This window comes from Garra rufa, chromosome 14, assembly GCF_049309525.1.
Source record: "Garra rufa chromosome 14, GarRuf1.0, whole genome shotgun sequence".
Taxonomy (NCBI): Eukaryota; Metazoa; Chordata; class Actinopteri; order Cypriniformes; family Cyprinidae; genus Garra; species Garra rufa.
Window position 1 is genome coordinate 2,321,249 of NC_133374.1, and position 18,342 is coordinate 2,339,590.

Genomic DNA, 18,342 nt, shown 5'->3' on the forward strand with positions numbered 1-18,342 from the left:
CAGCCCCAGGGTATACTAAAGGAAGGTCGTTTGAGAGTTTGAGCAGCTTGAATACAATAAATACAAACATGTATTTTCTTTCATTTCAAACGCATATTGACTTTAAACTTCACCTCAGAGCACAAACTGAGGAATGAAGCGCATTTTGTTTTCTCATCTCGTTCCTCTGATCTGTAAAGACAAGGAATGGAATCTCAATACCTTTTTTTCTGATCTTCACTTCTATTTTCATAAAAGGCCAAATAACTCTGACCACTTCTGAATGGCCTTCAGATTTACTGCCTGTTCAGATCTGTTTTATTTTCTCTGTCATCTCTGTTCGTGATATTTTCTGAACGGCATACACACTCTTTAGTGAGCACTACAAGGGCAAACGTGGCTAATGGAGGACGACAGTCTTTCATTTTTCTGCTTCTGTCCCTCCGGCTCACAGAGACACAGACGTTTAATTAACAGAAGGTACAGTTAAACCATATGACATCAGAGTGAATATAACCACATCTGAAGAGTGTTAGACAGTGTCTACAGCAACATCAGATGCTTTTGAAGTGTCAGAAAATGTACATATATTTAATTATTTAAATTAAGTGATTTTAGTCACTTAATTTAAGCGATTAGTGATTTTTTCATTTAGATGAATTGGCCGTAGCTTTGAAAAATGTCATGTGGTGCGACCATGATGCTTTTAAAGTGTCCGATGTAAAATTATATATATATATATACACACAAAATCTGCTTGATGCTTCCACGGGTCTTTGGCAAATTGGTATATAATGCAAAGTCCTATCTTTGAATAGATTTCAACATAAAAGTCCCAAAATGGTAGTTTCTTGATAGTCGAACCTCATGACATTTCATAAAATGGACATCATCTGACAAAGTTTGTTGGCATATTATGATCACAATATAAATCCAAATGCTTTGCAATTGTATACAAGCTTACAAAACACTTTGGAAATCATGTCAAATAGTGCAGAAAATTAATCTGAATACATTTAGGGTCATTTCAAATTTAGGGTAATTGCAATGATTATTTTTTCTCACATTGCACAAAGATTAAACAAACCGTCTGAAATGACTCAAATTGCATAAAAATCAATTCCATGTGATACTAAAATAAGGTATTTTATATATATAAACCATCAACTGAATATAAAAGCACAACAATTGCCAATATCTATGGAAAACACTATTAAAGTAGTTCAAATTGAAAAGAGAGTTATAAATCTGCTTGATGCCTCCATGGGTCTTTGGCAAATTGGTATATAATGCAAAGTCCTATCTTTGAATGGAATTCAACATAAAAGTCCCCAAATAGTTGTTTCTTGATAGTCGCACCACATGATATTTTATGAAACGGATATCATCAGAAGTTTGTTTGTATGTTTTTAATATTTTATACAGGATTACTACAATTACTACAGAAAATTTGCGTAAGGAAGGAACATCTTTTTTTTACATATTTAAACAATTTTTAAGAAAATACATGTATAAAAATTAATAAAGAATAAATAAAACATAAAATAAGAAAACGTAATACATACTTGAGATATTATTGTAAAATAATTCTGTAAGGTAGAAAGAGATAATATTATTTAGGGGGAAATGCTTATAAATAAAATAATTAAAATAAATAAACCAATTTTTAACTGAGAAAATTCATGTATAAAAATTTATTAACAATAAATGAAAAATAAAATAAGAAAACTAAATAATTTTGGGTGATATTATTGTGAAATAATTCTGTAAGATAGAAAGAGCTAATATTATTTAGGGGGAAATGCTTATAAATAAAATTAAAATAAATAAACCAATTTTTAACTGAGAAAATTCATGTATAAAAATCTATTAACAATAAATGAAAAATAAAATAAGAAAACTAAATAATTTTTTGTGATATTATTGTAAAATAATTCTGTAAGGTAGAAAGAGCTAATATTATTTGGGGGGGAAATGCTTATAAATAAAATAATTAAAATAAATAAACCAATTTTTAACTGAGAAAATTCACGTATAAAAATGTATTAACAATAAATGAAAAATAAAATAAGAAAACTAAATAATTTTTTGTGATATTATTGTAAAATAATTCTGTAAGGTAGAAAGAGCTAATATTATTTAGGGGGAAATGCTTAAATAAAATAATTAAAATAAATAAACCAATTTTTAGCTGAGAAAATTCATGTATAAAAATTAATTAACAATAAATGAAAAATAAAATAAGAAAACTAAATTTTTGTGATATTATTGTAAAATAATTCTGTAAGGTAGAAAGAGCTAATATTATTTAGGGGGAAATGCTTATAAATAAAATAATTAAAATAAACCAATTTTTAACTGAGAAAATTCATGTATAAAAATGTATTAACAATAAATGAAAAATAAAATAAGAAAACTAAATAATTTTTGTGATATTATTGTAAAATAATTCTGTAAGGTAGAAAGAGCTAATAATATTTAGGGGGAAATGCTTATAAATAAAATAATTAAAATAAATAAACCAATTTTTAACTGAGAAAATTCATGTATAAAAATGTATTAACAATAAATGAAAAATAAAATAAGAAAACTAAATTATTTTTTGTGATATTATTGTGAAATAATTCTGTAAGATAGAAAGAGCTAATATTATTTAGGGGGAAATGCTTATAAATAAAATTAAAATAAATAAACCAATTTTTAACTGAGAAAATTCATGTATAAAAATCTATTAACAATAAATGAAAAATAAAATAAGAAAACTAAATAATTTTTTGTGATATTATTGTAAAATAATTCTGTAAGGTAGAAAGAGCTAATAATATTTAGGGGGAAATGCTTATAAATAAAATATTTAAAATAAATAAACCAATTTTTAGCTGAGAAAATTCATGTATAAAAATTTATTAACTATAAATGAAAAAATAAAATAAGAAAACTAAATAATTTTTTGTGATATTATTGTAAAATAATTCTGTAAGGTAGAAAGAGCTAATAATATTTAGGGGGAAATGCTTATAAATAAAATAATTAAAATAAATAAACCAATTTTTAACTGAGAAAATTCATGTATAAAAATGTATTAACAATAAATGAAAAATAAAATAAGAAAACTAAATTTTTGTGATATTATTGTAAAATAATTCTGTAAGGTAGAAAGAGCTAATATTATTTAGGGGGAAATGCTTATAAATAAAATAATTAAAATAAATAAAACAATTTTTAACTGAGAAAATTCATGTATAAAAATTAATTAACAATAAATGAAAAATAAAATAAGAAAACTAAATAATTTTTTGTGATATTATTGTGAAATAATTCTGTAAGATAGAAAGAGCTAATATTATTTAGGGGGAAATGCTTATAAATAAAATTAAAATAAATAAACCAATTTTTAACTGAGAAAATTCATGTATAAAAATCTATTAACAATAAATGAAAAATAAAATAAGAAAACTAAACAATTTTTTGTGATATTATTGTAAAATAATTCTGTAAGGTAGAAAGAGCTAATAATATTTAGGGGGAAATGCTTATAAATAAAATATTTAAAATAAATAAACCAATTTTTAGCTGAGAAAATTCATGTATAAAAATTTATTAACTATAAATGAAAAAATAAAATAAGAAAACTAAATAATTTTTTGTGATATTATTGTAAAATAATTCTGTAAGGTAGAAAGAGCTAATATTATTTAGGGGGAAATGCTTAAATAAAATAATTAAAATAAATAAACCAATTTTTAGCTGAGAAAATTCATGTATAAAAATTAATTAACAATAAATGAAAAATAAAATAAGAAAACTAAATAATTTTTTGTGATATTATTGTAAAATAATTCTGTAAGGTAGAAAGAGCTAATATTATTTAGGGGGGGAAATGCTTATAAATAAAATAATTAAAATAAACCAATTTTTAACTGAGAAAATTCATGTATAAAAATCTATTAACAATAAATGAAAAATAAAATAAGAAAACTAAATAATTTTTTGTGATATTATTGTAAAATAATTCTGTAAGGTAGAAAGAGCTAATATTATTTAGGGGGAAATGCTTATAAATAAAATAATTAAAATAAATAAACCAATTTTTAACTGAGAAAATCCATGTATAAAAATGTATTAACAATAAATGAAAAATAAAATAAGAAAACAAAATAATTTGTGATAATATTGTAAAATAATTCTGTAAGGTAGAAAGAGCTAATATTATTTAGGGGGGGAAATGCTAATACAAAATATTTCGAAAATCTATTGTTTCTATAAATCTCTGATGTTTCTTTCTGTTTGCTTCCATTTGTTATTTGTTTGCTCTCTTGTTTCTGCTCTCGTCGTGAGATGCTTTTAAAGCGTCTGATGTTAAATTGCTTCTCTAATCAACAGAATCAAAGCTCTGTGGAGAGTGTGTGTGTTCTGATGATGAGGAAGAGGAGGATGATGATGGTGGTATGATGAAAGCTTTTGGACCCTTATCACCTCAAATAAAACCTGAGAGATGGAGGCGGTTTGGCTTTTGACTCACCGAGAGAAAGACGAGGATGAAAGAGCTCTTGCTGAACTATACCACAGATTATGGACAAATACTAGAGTAAGGACACCTATTTAAGGCTTTGAATGGAAATAATATGTTCTTATTGATCTATTTACACAGGGGAGGAAGATCTGTTTGCTTTACTTTTATTTATTTATTTACTTTAGTCTTGGTTTCATCTCTGCTCTGATTTAATTTTCTGGTTAGTTTTTCAGGTGAACAGGGTTATTATGGTACAAAGAAAAGAAATGAAAGAAAATGAGAGACAAAAAGCTTCTTCTGAAACTATTAAATCATTATTTTACAATATTAACAATATCTGTGGTATTATAGTACATGTCTGTGAAGTAAAGACAGCAAATTTTATCCATAAAATAAAATAAAATAAATGTAATTAAATGAAATTATTTTTTTTTTATTATTTTTTTTTTTTTTTGGGTCCTAACAATAACTGTTCAATTATGAGAGAGCTAATCTTATTTTTTTAGGGAAAAACTAATACATTTTTTAAATAATAAAAAATTGTTTTACAGTGAAGAACTAAAATAAATCTGTGAATAAAAATGAAAAAAAAAAAAAGTTAATAAAATAAAATAAAATAAAATAAAATAAAATAAAATAAAATAAAATAAAACATGTAATTAAATTAAATTATTTTTTTTGAACCTTTTTTTGGGTCCTAACAATAACTGTTCAATTATGAGAGAGCTAATCTTATTTTTTGGGAAAAACTAATACATTTTTGTAAATACAAAATTGTTTTACAGTGAAGTACTAAAGTACATTTGTGAATAAAAAAATTAAAAAAGTAAATAAAATAAAATAAAATAAAATAAATGACTAATATTATTCTTTGATAAATAAAATAAAATAAAAACTTTAAACTATAGTAATTTTGTAAGCTTAAATACATTTAATTAAAACATAAAAATTATTATTTTTTACAATAGCTCTTCTACTACAACACATTTCAGTAAGGTAAGGAAATAGCCTCAAAATAATAATACATTTTGAGAAAAATTTATACATTTTTATAATAAAAATGGAAATTAAATAAACATTAAAAAAATATTAAAACAAAAATTATTGTTTTACATTAAAGTACTACAGTAAATGTGTGCAAGGGAGCTAATATTATTAATAAATAAATATAAATAAAATAAAAAAGTGCATAAAATAAATAACTAATTGGGATAACTAAATAACTGAAGAAATCACAACTTCTCTTTGGGGAAAATATACAAATATTAATTCAATTAATTAATTAAATTAAAAAAATAAAAATGCATATTTTTAACGCTTATAAAAAAATTAAGTGAATAATTGAATATTATTCTTTAAAAAAAAGAATAAAATAAATATAAACTTGCAATTGTATGAAAAACTTACAATATGGTCAATTTTTTTGTAAGGTAGAGAGAGCAAATCTTACTCTTTGTGGGAAAATAAAACAAAACAAAACAATAAAAATTATAATTTTTTCAGTCCTAACAATAACTGTACTACTACAGCAAACTCTATTTTTATATTTAACTCTATATTATTTTTTAAATAATAAAAATGGAAATAAAATAAACAAAAAAATTCCAAAAAATACTAAAAAAAAAATACTATTTTATTAACTTTTACAAATATTTTATAAAAAATTTTTTTCAAATAAACGGCAAATCTTAAGTCTTTGAAAAAAAAAATAAACAAAATAAAATGTAATGTAAGGGAAAGAGCTAATCTTAGTTTTTAAATTAAAAATACTAATTAGAATTTTACAATAAAAAAGTGAAAGTGTGCAGCTTCGGTAAAGTTCGCTAGGACAGGAAACTTTTCATTTTATTCTGTGAGGAAAATAAATAAAAATATTAAGTAATAAAAAAATTTAAATTATTGTTTAACAGTAAAAAAGACAGCTAGTCATATTCTTGTATAAAAATGGATAAAAATAAAAACTAATAAAAATTAAAAAGCATGTATACAGCAAATTTGTGTAAGGCAGAGAGCTAATAGTATTCTTTGAAAAAATAATAAAACAAATAAATAAATCTAATCTTATAGTTAAGAAAATTAAATTAAAAAAAGAGAAAAAAACATGGTGGCGCTACAGTAAAGTTCGATAAGGGAGGGAACTAATTTTATTTATTAAAAATAAATATAAATAATAAAAAATAATACAAATGGAGTAATTGTAAAAATGTAAATGATTGTTTTACACTAAAGAGTCAAAGCTAATCTTAGTTTTTGAGAGAAATAAAAATATTTTTAAAAACAATAATAATAAATATTAACATTTTATAGTAGTAAAAATAATTGTGGTCCTGTAGGAAATTTCTGTAAGGGAAAGAGCTTTTGGAGACAAACCAAAAAAACAACAATGATGTCTCTATGCTTTCCATGTCAGTGTGATTCTCTGTGGATGAGTGTTTGTGTGTGTCTTACATGTTTCTCCAGGATGTTGAGGTTTTGTTCATCTTGTTCCGTCAGCGGTTTACAGCAGAGCTGTTGAGAGAGCGACACACAAAACCAGTCAAATAAATCACTCAATTCATTATATCCTTCAACAAAACACCTGCTCTATTTCCGCTAGCACACTCTCTCTCTCTGGGGTAACGCTCCATTTGCTTTAGGGGTCACACCTTGACCTTTGACCCCGTGTCCGTCTGCAAGAGTCCCAGAGAGACACTCAAGACACACTCACCCACATTTCCCAGGAGACACGGCAACTGATCTAATAAAACACTCAAACAGCAGCTCTGATCCAAATAATAGAGCGTTTGCTGTCTATATATGCAGGAAACTTCAGGGATGCATTCAATTGATTAGAAGTGACAGTAAAAACATTTATGTTGTTTTAATTAAGATAATGTTCTTTTGAACTTTCTATTCATCTGGGAATCTTGAAAAACAAAATGCATGATTGTTTTCACAAAATTATTGTGTTTTGATATTATTATTGGTGATATTATTTCTGATTATTGTTGATAATAATCAGAAATGCTTCTTGAGCAGAAAATCAGTATATTAGAATGATTTCTGAGCGATCATGTGACACTTAAGACACTGAAAATTCTGCTTTGCATCACAGAAATAAATTACATTTTAACACATACTGACATAGTAAACGGCTATTTTCAATTCTAATAATATTTTACAATTTTTACAGTAGTTTTAATCAAATAAATGCAGCCTTGGTGAGCAGAAGACACTTAAAACATTAAAAAAAATCATACTGACCCCAAACTTTTAAGGGAATTAAACTGATTATAAACTAGACATGGAAAATGATGCATTTTAAAAATTATTATGATATATTTATATTTCACCAAATAAATACTATAAAACAGAAAATCAAAAGATAAAATCAAATTCAAAATATTAACAAAAACTATTTGTTGGCCAGAACTATTAAAAAGTTAATAAACACTATAAAACATTAAAAATATATAAATTACTAAAAACGTCAACTAAAATTACAGTGAAAACAGAAAATAAAGATAACATCTAATTCAAAATATGAACAAAAACTATTAGTTGCCCAGAACTATTAAAATAAGTTAATAAATACTATATAAACATAAAATATAAAGATACAATCTAATTCAAAATATTAACAAAAACTATGTTGCCTAGAACTATTAAAATAAGTTAATAAACACTATATAAACATAAAAAATATATAAATTACTAAAAACTTTAACTAAAATTACAGTGAAAACATAAAGCATCAAAATTAAATTAAATAAAAAACAGGAAAAAAAGGCAGAGTGAGAGCAGATTTCTGATTTCTTTTTTAAATTTTCTTTAATTCATAGAAGCTTGTATACTTGTGAAAATAACAGCGTTAGCTCAGAATAACTAGTTCTCTTTGTGAAAAAAGTTTTAAAGAGTTTGGATGCTGCACTTTAAAGATATAAAAAATATGGTCATCTTTTTTACTATCACTTTAAAAAATCACAACGTCAAAACCGTTCAAGATATCCCAAATCCGCTCGCAATTTAGCATCTTCAGAATCTTCTCTTCATGTTGAAAAAGTTTGGTGTGAACAGCATGTTGCTCTTATGAGAAATATGAATTTGTTTACAGCCTGATTTTTCCAAAAATCCTCATTCAAATCAAAATAGCCGGCTTCCTGTTGGTCGTAGCTAATGAGTTTAATTTAGAAAGTTGTATAAAGTATACTAAAGTATACTATGCCAGAGCGCGTTCACATGTAACGATCCGGATGACAAGCTTGTGCTCAGGACAGATGGACGTGGCTGTGTATAAAAGGTAAAAAATTATTCAGTTTCTCGCAAAAACCGATCGTTTCGTGTCTTAAGACATCAATGTATCATCACAAGTCGCAGGGTGTAATTTGGATTTGTCTGTGCATGTTTTTGTTTACTTTTAAAGGTCTGGTGCCCATCCACGTCTATTATATGGCTGGCAGACTGCACTGGTTTTCGTTAAAAATCTTTGTTTGTGTTCTGCTGAGGAAACAAAGTCACCTACATCTTGGATGCCCTGGGGGTAAGCAGATACACATCAAATTATCCCTTTAACCATTTATATAATAATTATGTAAAAGTATTCTGACAGTACAGAACATTACAACTGATTCTATGCATTAGTTTCATTGTTATACACTGTGAATGAGCAGAATAGGATTAGAGGTAAAAATGTTCCTTATCATCGTATTACAGTCTTCATCTCTCACTGTCACATCCAGTGGCGGACTGGGACTAAAAAACAGCCCTGGACTTTGACTCGGCTCAGCCCACAACAGATGTGTGTGAAAGCTAATCAGCAACAGACACGGGTCTCAAAATACTTAAATCTTAACCCATGATGATTTACCTTCCAAATTATAGCATTATCTCTGATGTTGACTAAAAGATGTGTTAAAAGCATAGTGTAGAATACTCACAGAAATAAACAGCACCCTTTTAATGTCTCTCTGCTGAAAAATATGCAGGTGAAAAAAACGGGGTTTATGTATTACGTCATCTATTCCATGCAATCTTAAACTATATTTATTACTTACTAATCTCTTAATTAATTTGTGCAAAAAAATACGGCACTGCAAAAACTGTTCATCTAACCAAGTCAAACAGTCTTGTTTCCAGCTAAAAAGTATTTTTGTTCTTGTTTTGAGGCTTATATACTAAGCAAGAGCAGGGGGGTGTTCCATAAAACAAGTTTACCAAATAAGTCAGGCTTATTTCAGTTAGTCTGACTTATTTTGAGCCAAATCAAGTGACAATAAGTCAGACTAACTAAAATAAACCTGGCTTATTTGGTACACTTGTTTTATGGAACACCCCTCAGAAGATGTTATATTATTAATCTTATTTTGAGTATATTTGTCTTATTTTGAGAATTTTTAGCAAGTGTGATTTGTCTTATTACATTGGCAGATTATTTCACTTAATTTAAGAAGCTTTCAAATTGATTTTAGTCGAAAACTTCTTAAATTAAGTGAAATAATCTGCCAATGAAACAAGACAAATCACACTTGGTAAGAATTATAAAAAATGAGGCATATATACTCAATATAAGATTAATAATCTAACACCTTCCACTCTTGCTTAGTATATAAGTAACGAGGTTAAAAATACTTTTTAGCTGGAAACAAGATTTTTTGACTTGATTAGATGGAGTTTTTGCAGTGTGCACAAAAACGGTTTAATTACTTATTAAATATTTCTTCTGCCTTCATGTTAATGCTGCGGCATGTTTATATCGTGCTTTTTTTTTCCCTCACCTTCTCAGCCCCACCCTTTTCTTTCCTTTTTTTCCTATTACCAACACCTGCAGTATCCATGTTCTTTCTCCCATCTGCACTTGTAAACGGTTGAGTGACAGGCATTGACGAGTGAGCTTGCAGGGCTTGTAGGCGCATTGTTGCCACCTATCGGTCTTGACATGGAACAACAGTAAATTATAAGCAAGAAAAAAAAAGAAGAAAAAAAAAAAACTGTGACGGCTGCACAGAGGCCGACGGCCATCCTGCGGCAGTGGCCGTTCTGGTATTCTCCAGAACGTCCAGACGGCCAGTCCGCCACTGGTCACATCTGGATATTTTTAATGTTTTTGGGGCCTCTGAGCATGATAACATTTTTATACCAAGTGTATTTCCTAAGAATGATGTGTTTTGAAAAGTTTTGAAGTGTTAGGATAATGCACTGTAAAGATAAATGAAAATTACTGTTATTTGTTTTTTCTGTGACTTTAAAAAATCACCACATCAACACCGTTCAAGATATCCCAAATCCGCTCACAATTTAGCATCTTCATTATCTTCATGTTGGTAAAGTTTGGTGTGTACAGCGTCATTTTTATAGGATGAGTATGAATTTACAGCCTGGTTTTTCTAAAAATCCACATTCAAATAAAATAGCCAACTTCCTGATTATTATTGCTAATGAGTGTAAATTAGAAAGTTGTCCGGCTTAATGAGACCAATATGTGTACCGAGTTTGGTGACTGTAGGCAAAACTAACCCATCAACTTTTGTCAAAAGGGGGCGCTATAGAGTGCCTCCTCCACGCCCATTTATGAGCTTTTCATTATTCTGATGAAGTTTAAAGCAAATCGGGTAAAAACAACCATGTGATTTCAAAGCATTTTTAAAAGAGACACACTTCCTGTTGCCAGTTGGTGGCGCTATAACTTTGACTCCTAATAGTCACATCTATGTGATCAGCATCATACAACGAACAAACTGATGAAGTTTGATCAAAATCAGACAAAGTATGCAAAAGTTATTAGACACTTCCTGTTTCTAATTTCTCGCCATAATTTCAACACCTCGCCACGGTCAAACCATTTGACATATCAAAAATCCCATCACAATTTTTGATCCCCAATATCTGTAGATCATATTGACCGAGTTTGGTGGCAATCGGGTAAAAAACCTATGACTAGCATATCAAATTCTAGAGCTTGTTTTTTACACAAAAGTCTGAATAACCAACTTCCTGTCGGGATGAGCTAATGACATGCAGCACGAAAGTTGTTCAGCTCGATGAGTTCTATATGTGTACCAAGTTTTATATGTGTAAGTGCAAGTATGTGTGATATATGGCGCATCAAAATTTAAGGAGGCGCTGTAGAGTCCCCTTGCCACGCCCCAGAGTTTTTGAGCATGTTAAGGGCCCCAAAACCCCCAAAAACCTTGACGAAAAATAATAATAACAAGAATAATCCTAAGGAAAACAATAGTACTTCTACTAAGAATCCTTAAAAGAACAATAGGGCCTTCGCCCTTATGGGCTCGGGCCCTAATAATAATAAACGGAGCAGAAACAAGAGGGTCCTCGCACTATCGGAGCTCGGGCCCTAAATATTAACAAAAACTATAATTTGTAAAAATAACACTGGTTAAAGGTGGAGAATTCAATGGAAAAGCTCTTTTTTGATGATGACAGTGCTTTAAATGCATTGAACGTAGAGATTTTCTCATGCTGTTTAACAGATACAGAAACTGTGTTTCTAAATTCACTCTTTAAGATCGAGGCTCCTGAAACGTCCGCTCTGCAAGCACTCAAACGTGAAGCACAAGCACAGGTCAAGTGTGTAATAAGTTCAAACTACTTCACATTTGACCCCAATTTTTGCCGCTGCAATTTTCAAGCACGGCCGATGATTGCAAAACAAATTGCACGACGGATCATTATGTGCAAAACAACAGCAGACAACAGACAAAAACGCTTTGGTTGCCTCGCACCCAAAGAGATTTTCCATCTCTATTTTCCAACTGGCTAAGTCTCAAGAATCTCTAAACGCGTCCTTGATCGGATCCGTCACAATGGCTTCTTTTACGACGCGTCACGGCCGCCGCAATAAAGCGTCTCCCCTGCACTCAAAAATCTCATGAAATCACAACGTTTTATTACTCAATTAGAAATAAACAGTTTAATTGGACTAATGCCGCCCGTAAAAACGCAACATTAGGCGGCTCGTTAAAAATAACCAGCTATAACGAATTTCAGATGATTCACAGAGAGGAATCGCACGGCCTTCTCTGATTCATGGGTTCAGAGGTGAGGCGAATCACAGCCATCATTACGCCGCTATTGTGTGTGGAATTACAGCAGGACTCACCAGAATCACACAGATCACCTTCCCTTCATCACGATCCACCAGAGGAATGATGAGCGCTGAAAACACACAGAGAGACACAGAGAGTTCACTCAAAAATCAACATCTGTAGTAGTTGCATATGAGTCCCTCAGTTGTCCTCAGTGTGAAAAGATGGATCTCAAAATCACACAGTCATTGTTGGAAAGCGTTCAAATACACAAAAATGCTGGAAAACCAAAGAATATGTGGGAGCTGAAGGATTTTTCTGAAGAACAGCAGACAGTTTAACTGTTCAGGACAAACAAGGGACTCATGAACAACTATCACTAAACAAAAAACACAGTTGTGGATCATTCAGGTGACAACACAGTATTAAGAATCAAGTGCATGTAAACTTTTTATAAACTTTTGATATAAGTAACACTTTGCAGATTCTAAAAGGAGGATGTAAACTTTTGACCTCAACTATGCATGTTGTAGATAATGTTCAGTTTCTTGCATTGATCATTTTGCTTCATAAGACGTCAATATGTCATCAGGAGCCATGCATAATAATTTTGTGTTGCCTGATATGCTGCTTTTGACTCTTAAAGTGCACCTTATTAATCACCAAGGAGCAGAGTTTCAGCTAAACATCTTCTTTAGTGTTCTAATGAATAAAAAAAGTCACTTCATATTTGGCCTGAGTGTGAGTAAACTACCAAAGTTTTGATTTTTGAGTGAATGACTGCTTTAAATCAAACAAATCTATATCTTATGTATACTATCTACAAATATATACTACTATTTAAATATTTATTTAACTACTATTTGTTATGTGATATGACCAAACAAACATAAAAAAAAAAATAATGAAATAAGTAGTTTTGCAAGCACACTTACACATTCTCACACACACACTGGGTCTCTTTATATTTGCTGTCTATGATTCTGAAGGCTGTATTGTTACCCTGGTAAAAATAGTACTACACAGCGATAGTCGCCATGGGAACACGGAAAGAGAAAGAGAGAGCGAGAGGTTGATGAACAACTAGGAAAATCTGATGAAAGTGGGCTAAAAGTTCAGCGGTGTAAATGAAAATTTCTCACTCTTTAAAACTTCTTTCATTATCACACTGTCTCTATGCTTTTACACCGTCGTGAGTAATTTGTTCACACACACACACACACACACACACACACGGATTGGATTCTATTTTATGGGTTCATAAGTGTAATGGTTTTTCTACTGTACAAAGTGTTTTCTACCCATTTTTAGATTCTCAAAACACTTCATTCTGTATAATTCATAAGCTTGGTTTCCTCACAGAGACCAAAAAATGTCCTCACAAGGTCAAATGTATTGGTATAACTACACTTGCGGAGACATTTGGTCCATTAATTTTTGAGAACAACACACAGTCTTTCACTCTCACCTCGTTTGTGTGGCGGCAGCGGTGCGGTCAGCGGAGCGGTTTGTTTCTGGTGTAGTTCTGCTGACGGAAGGCCGGAGCACTGCAGTCTCTTCTGCTGGTTCACCGCGTCTCTGAAACACAAACGTGAACAAACACTGACAAATCATTTCATGCCGGTAAACTTCGGCTTCAGAGTCGTGCAGCAGCTGTGAAATCTGAGTTAATTCGTCTTAAAGGGGTCATCGGATGCCCATTTTCCACAAGTTCATATGATTCTTTAGGGTCTTAATGAAAAATCTCTAATATACTCTAATAGACGATAAAGTAAACATTGCGGCTCATAATCCCTCAGCAGAAAGGGGCGGGGCGAGCAGAGCTCATTTGCATTTAAAGGACCATGCAATAAAATGAGCTGATATTTTGCAGAGCTAAAAGGGTGTTTTTTACACTATTATTGAGAATTTTTAAAGCGATGGTTCGGAGTAGATTTGACTGCATTGCTATGTACTCCGAAGCCCATCTAAATGCCCCATCCGAAGTTTTTTTTTTACCTTAGTCGAACATTGACGGAGATATTCGAGCTTGTCGAATGGCTTGCTACAGCCGTACATGGTACATGTGATGTATCTCGTAAATTGCACCACTAAACGTGCAAGTAATCTTACTACTAGTCTCAAAAAATACAAATGGCGAAACGTCGACGTCACTTCCCTGGATTGGGGAAAGCACGTAAAAGTCCACCTACTACATTGAAATGCACACAGACGTAGTAGGTGGACTTTTACGTGCTTTTTCCAAACCAGAGAAGTGACGTCGACGTTTCGCCATTTGTAGATTTTGAGACTAGTAGGGATCAGGTAACAGTTGTTTTTAATACACTCATGGTGGACTTAAAAATTTTCCGAAGAAGCGTTTTGTGAGTACATACCCTATTTACACTACTGTACAAGTTTGGTAAGATAACTTGCACGTTTAGGGGTGCAATTTACGAGATACATCACATGTACCATGTACGGCTGTAGCAAGCCATTCGACAAGCTCGAATATCTCCGTCAATGTTCGACTAAGGTAAAAAAAAAACTTTGGATGGGGCATTTAGATGGGCTTCGGAGTGCATAGCAATGTAGTCAAATCTATTCCGAACCATCGCTTTAAAAATTCTCAATAATAGTGTAAAAAACACCCTTTTAGCTCTGCAAAATATCAGCTCATTTTATTGCATGTTCCTTTAAATGCAAATGAGCTCTGCTCGCCCCGCCCCTTTCTGCTGAGGGATTATGAGCCGTAATGTTTACTTTAGCCGCGTTTATCCGAAAAACTTGCAAACTTATTAGGAAAGGCCATTTGCAAGGATGCATACAAACCCTTATACTCACTCCTGCTGTGGGTGAAGCTGCATCAGGAACGATTCACAGGAAAATAGATGCATATGTATTCTTTCAAAAACGAAAGTAATGTTTTCCTCTGCGTCTTCAGCGGCTCAGATGTCGGGAGTAAATGACGACTGCTTTGTTCATTATTACATCCAACAACAGAACACCTCAATCGCTCAATTAGAGTCTTCCTCTGCTCCTGAGTCACACAATGGCGATCAGAGACTGTTTGAGCTCGGTGAGGGCGGGGCTAAGGTAAGACGTTCATGTCAATCAACTATCGTGGGAGGGGCCTCTGTCTGTGTGTCGTCACACCCATCAGAAGCTGAGAATGAGCTGATTTTAAAAAGGGGATATTACTTTTAAAGATTAAACAAACACCACTGGGTGGATTTTTATCATTGTAGGGTGGTTGTGTTCACAAACTACCAACACACATTAATGTCCAAACAACATGGAAAAGTTATTTTTTGCATCCGAAGACCCCTTTAATGAATGAACATTCAATCACACAACAGCCAAGCATCAGTTACCGTCTTAAATGAACACAAAAATCACACAACCAGCCTGGATTTACTGTACTACATTCACTCTAGACATTATTACAGCATTTCTGTGTGATCTACATCTAAAATGTGCTGTACAGTATATATCAGATCATACCATTCCCCATAATCCAATGTTCTCAACTTGACCTTCCACTTCCGTACGGTGACATTTGTATTGTCAAAGCAGTTCAAGATATGTACAATAAATGTAAAATAACTATAATGCAAAGGTTAAAATCTATTAATAACATAAAAATTATACTCTTACGTTTATTTGGCACATGCTTATTTTACTAAAATAGATAAAGTTTGTCAAGACAGACTTGGACCAGAAAGTTCGAAACAGTTTAAAAAGTAAAAAAAAAAGTTTTAAAAGATTTTGAAGTTTTAAATGTTTTAAGTTGAGGGTTTTAAGTCTGAAATAGTTTGAAGTTTAAAGTAGTTTTAAAAGCTTAATGTTTGATAGCTAGATAGATATAGCATGTTTCTAGCATGACTAGCATGTTGCTAGCATGTTTTAGCACTATATACAAGTTTCTAGCATGTGCCTAGCATGATTAGCAAATTGCTAGTATTTGTTTAACATGATTAGCATGTTGCTAGCATGAATCTAACATGATTACCAAGTTGTTAACATATTTCTAGCATGATTACCAAGTTGCTAGCATGTTATAGCACTATATACAAGTTTCTAACATGTGCCTAGCATGATTAACAAATTTCTAGTATGTTTCTAACACGATTAACAATTTGCTAGCATGTGTTTAGCATGATTAGCATGTTGCTAACATGAATCTAGCATGATTACTAAGTTGTCAACATATTTCTAGCATGATTACCAAGTTGCTAGCATGTTTTAGCACTATATACAAGTTTCTAACATGTGCCTAGCATGATGCTAGCATGATTATAGCATGATTACTAAGTTGCTAATATGTTTCTAGCATGTTTCTAACATGATTAACAAGTTTGTAACATGTGTCTAACATGATTAGCATGTTGCTAACATGTTTCTAGCATTAACAAGTTTCTAACATTTGTCTAACATGATTATAGCATGATTACCAAGTTGTTAACATGTTTCTAGCATGATTAGCTAGTTGCTAACATGTTTTAACCTGTTTTTGACATGTTTAGCTAGTTGCTAACATGTTTTTTTTATGTTTAGAGCATGATTAGCAAGTTTCCTAACATCTTGTAGCCTGTTTCTAACATGTTTAGCTAGTTGCTAACATGATTAACAAATTGTTAGCATGGTTCTAGCAAGTTGCTAACACATTTCTATCATGATTACCATGTTGCTAACATGTTTCTAACATGATTACAAGGTTGCTAGCACATTCTAGCATGATTACCAAGCTACTTTTATGTTGCTAGCATGATTAGCACGTTGGTAACTTGTTTCTAACAGTATTATCAAGTTAGCAAATTGCTAGCATGTTTTTAGCATGATTATCAAGTTGCTAGTATGATTTTAACATGATTAATATGTTATTAGCATGATTAGCAAGTTACTAGCTTGATTCTAACATGGTTACCAAGTTGTTAGCACATTTTTAGCATGATTATCAAGTTGCTAGCATGTTTCTAACATGATTATCCAGTTGCTAGCATGTATTAACATGATTAACATGTTATAAGCATGCTTAGCAAGTTATTAGCATGTTTCTAACATGGTTAGCATATTGTTAGCATGATTTAGATAGATAATTTTAAAATAACATTTATCCGTAATAATCAGTGAATCAGTTTGAATCAGTGAATCAGTTTGAATCAGTGAATCAGTGAATCAGTGAATTAGTGAATCAGTTTGAATCAGTGAATCAGTGAATCAGTTCACTAAAATGAACAAATGTGATCTGAAACTTGCTGTTTTCTAATGTATTCATGAGCTCATGGCAGTAAAAGTGGCTTTATTTTCCCGTGTGTGCCTCTGTTGTTCGGTCTCTGCAGGGAATTAAAGAGCATCAGTGAGAAAGAATCAGTAAAAAGAAGCAAAGTTTGATCTGCTCCACTTTAAAAGGCTTTAGAAAGAAACGCTGACGGTATCCCATCATGCACCGCTGCTTTACAGCCAGAGCCATTCAGCTGCTGAAAACCAATTTACACTTGGTCTGTGTGTCTCCGTCTCTCTCGTCTCTGACCTCAAGCTGAAGTTTGAGTGGAGAAGCTGAAGGTCCTGAAGTCTGATTACAGACTGACCGCTGCTGGACGCTTCTAAAAAGCTTTTTCATTTAGAGAGAGATGTTGCCACTGCTTTTGTTGGCTTTCCTCCATCCGTTTGAAGTCTCATAAAGGTGTGTAACGTCTAATCTTACAATCAAAGCTCTCCGATTTCACATCAAACGCACTACAGACCCTTAAACACGGCTTTACAAGACTGAACAAACGCTGACTTTCTTTGCTCAAAACACAGTTTACTTCTGCTAGATGAAGTATTGCCTTGGCAGGGTTATTAATG

The 18,342-nt window shown here is 31.2% G+C and overlaps 1 protein-coding gene across 4 annotated transcripts in view; it reads right to left on the reverse strand.

Moving 5' to 3' along the window:
* The window catches only part of pde2a (phosphodiesterase 2A), a 255,223-nt gene that overhangs the window by 47,178 nt on the left and 189,703 nt on the right, over positions 1 to 18,342 (reverse strand). For all 4 annotated transcript variants that reach the window (XM_073817601.1, XM_073817604.1, XM_073817602.1 and 1 more), the window contains 3 exons: positions 13,982 to 14,091; positions 12,588 to 12,643; positions 6,941 to 7,000 (listed from right to left, as the gene is read on the reverse strand). In XM_073817601.1, the coding sequence (XP_073673702.1) occupies positions 6,941 to 7,000; positions 12,588 to 12,643; positions 13,982 to 14,091 (226 nt within the window). The remainder of the gene's footprint in view (positions 1 to 6,940; positions 7,001 to 12,587; positions 12,644 to 13,981; positions 14,092 to 18,342) is intronic.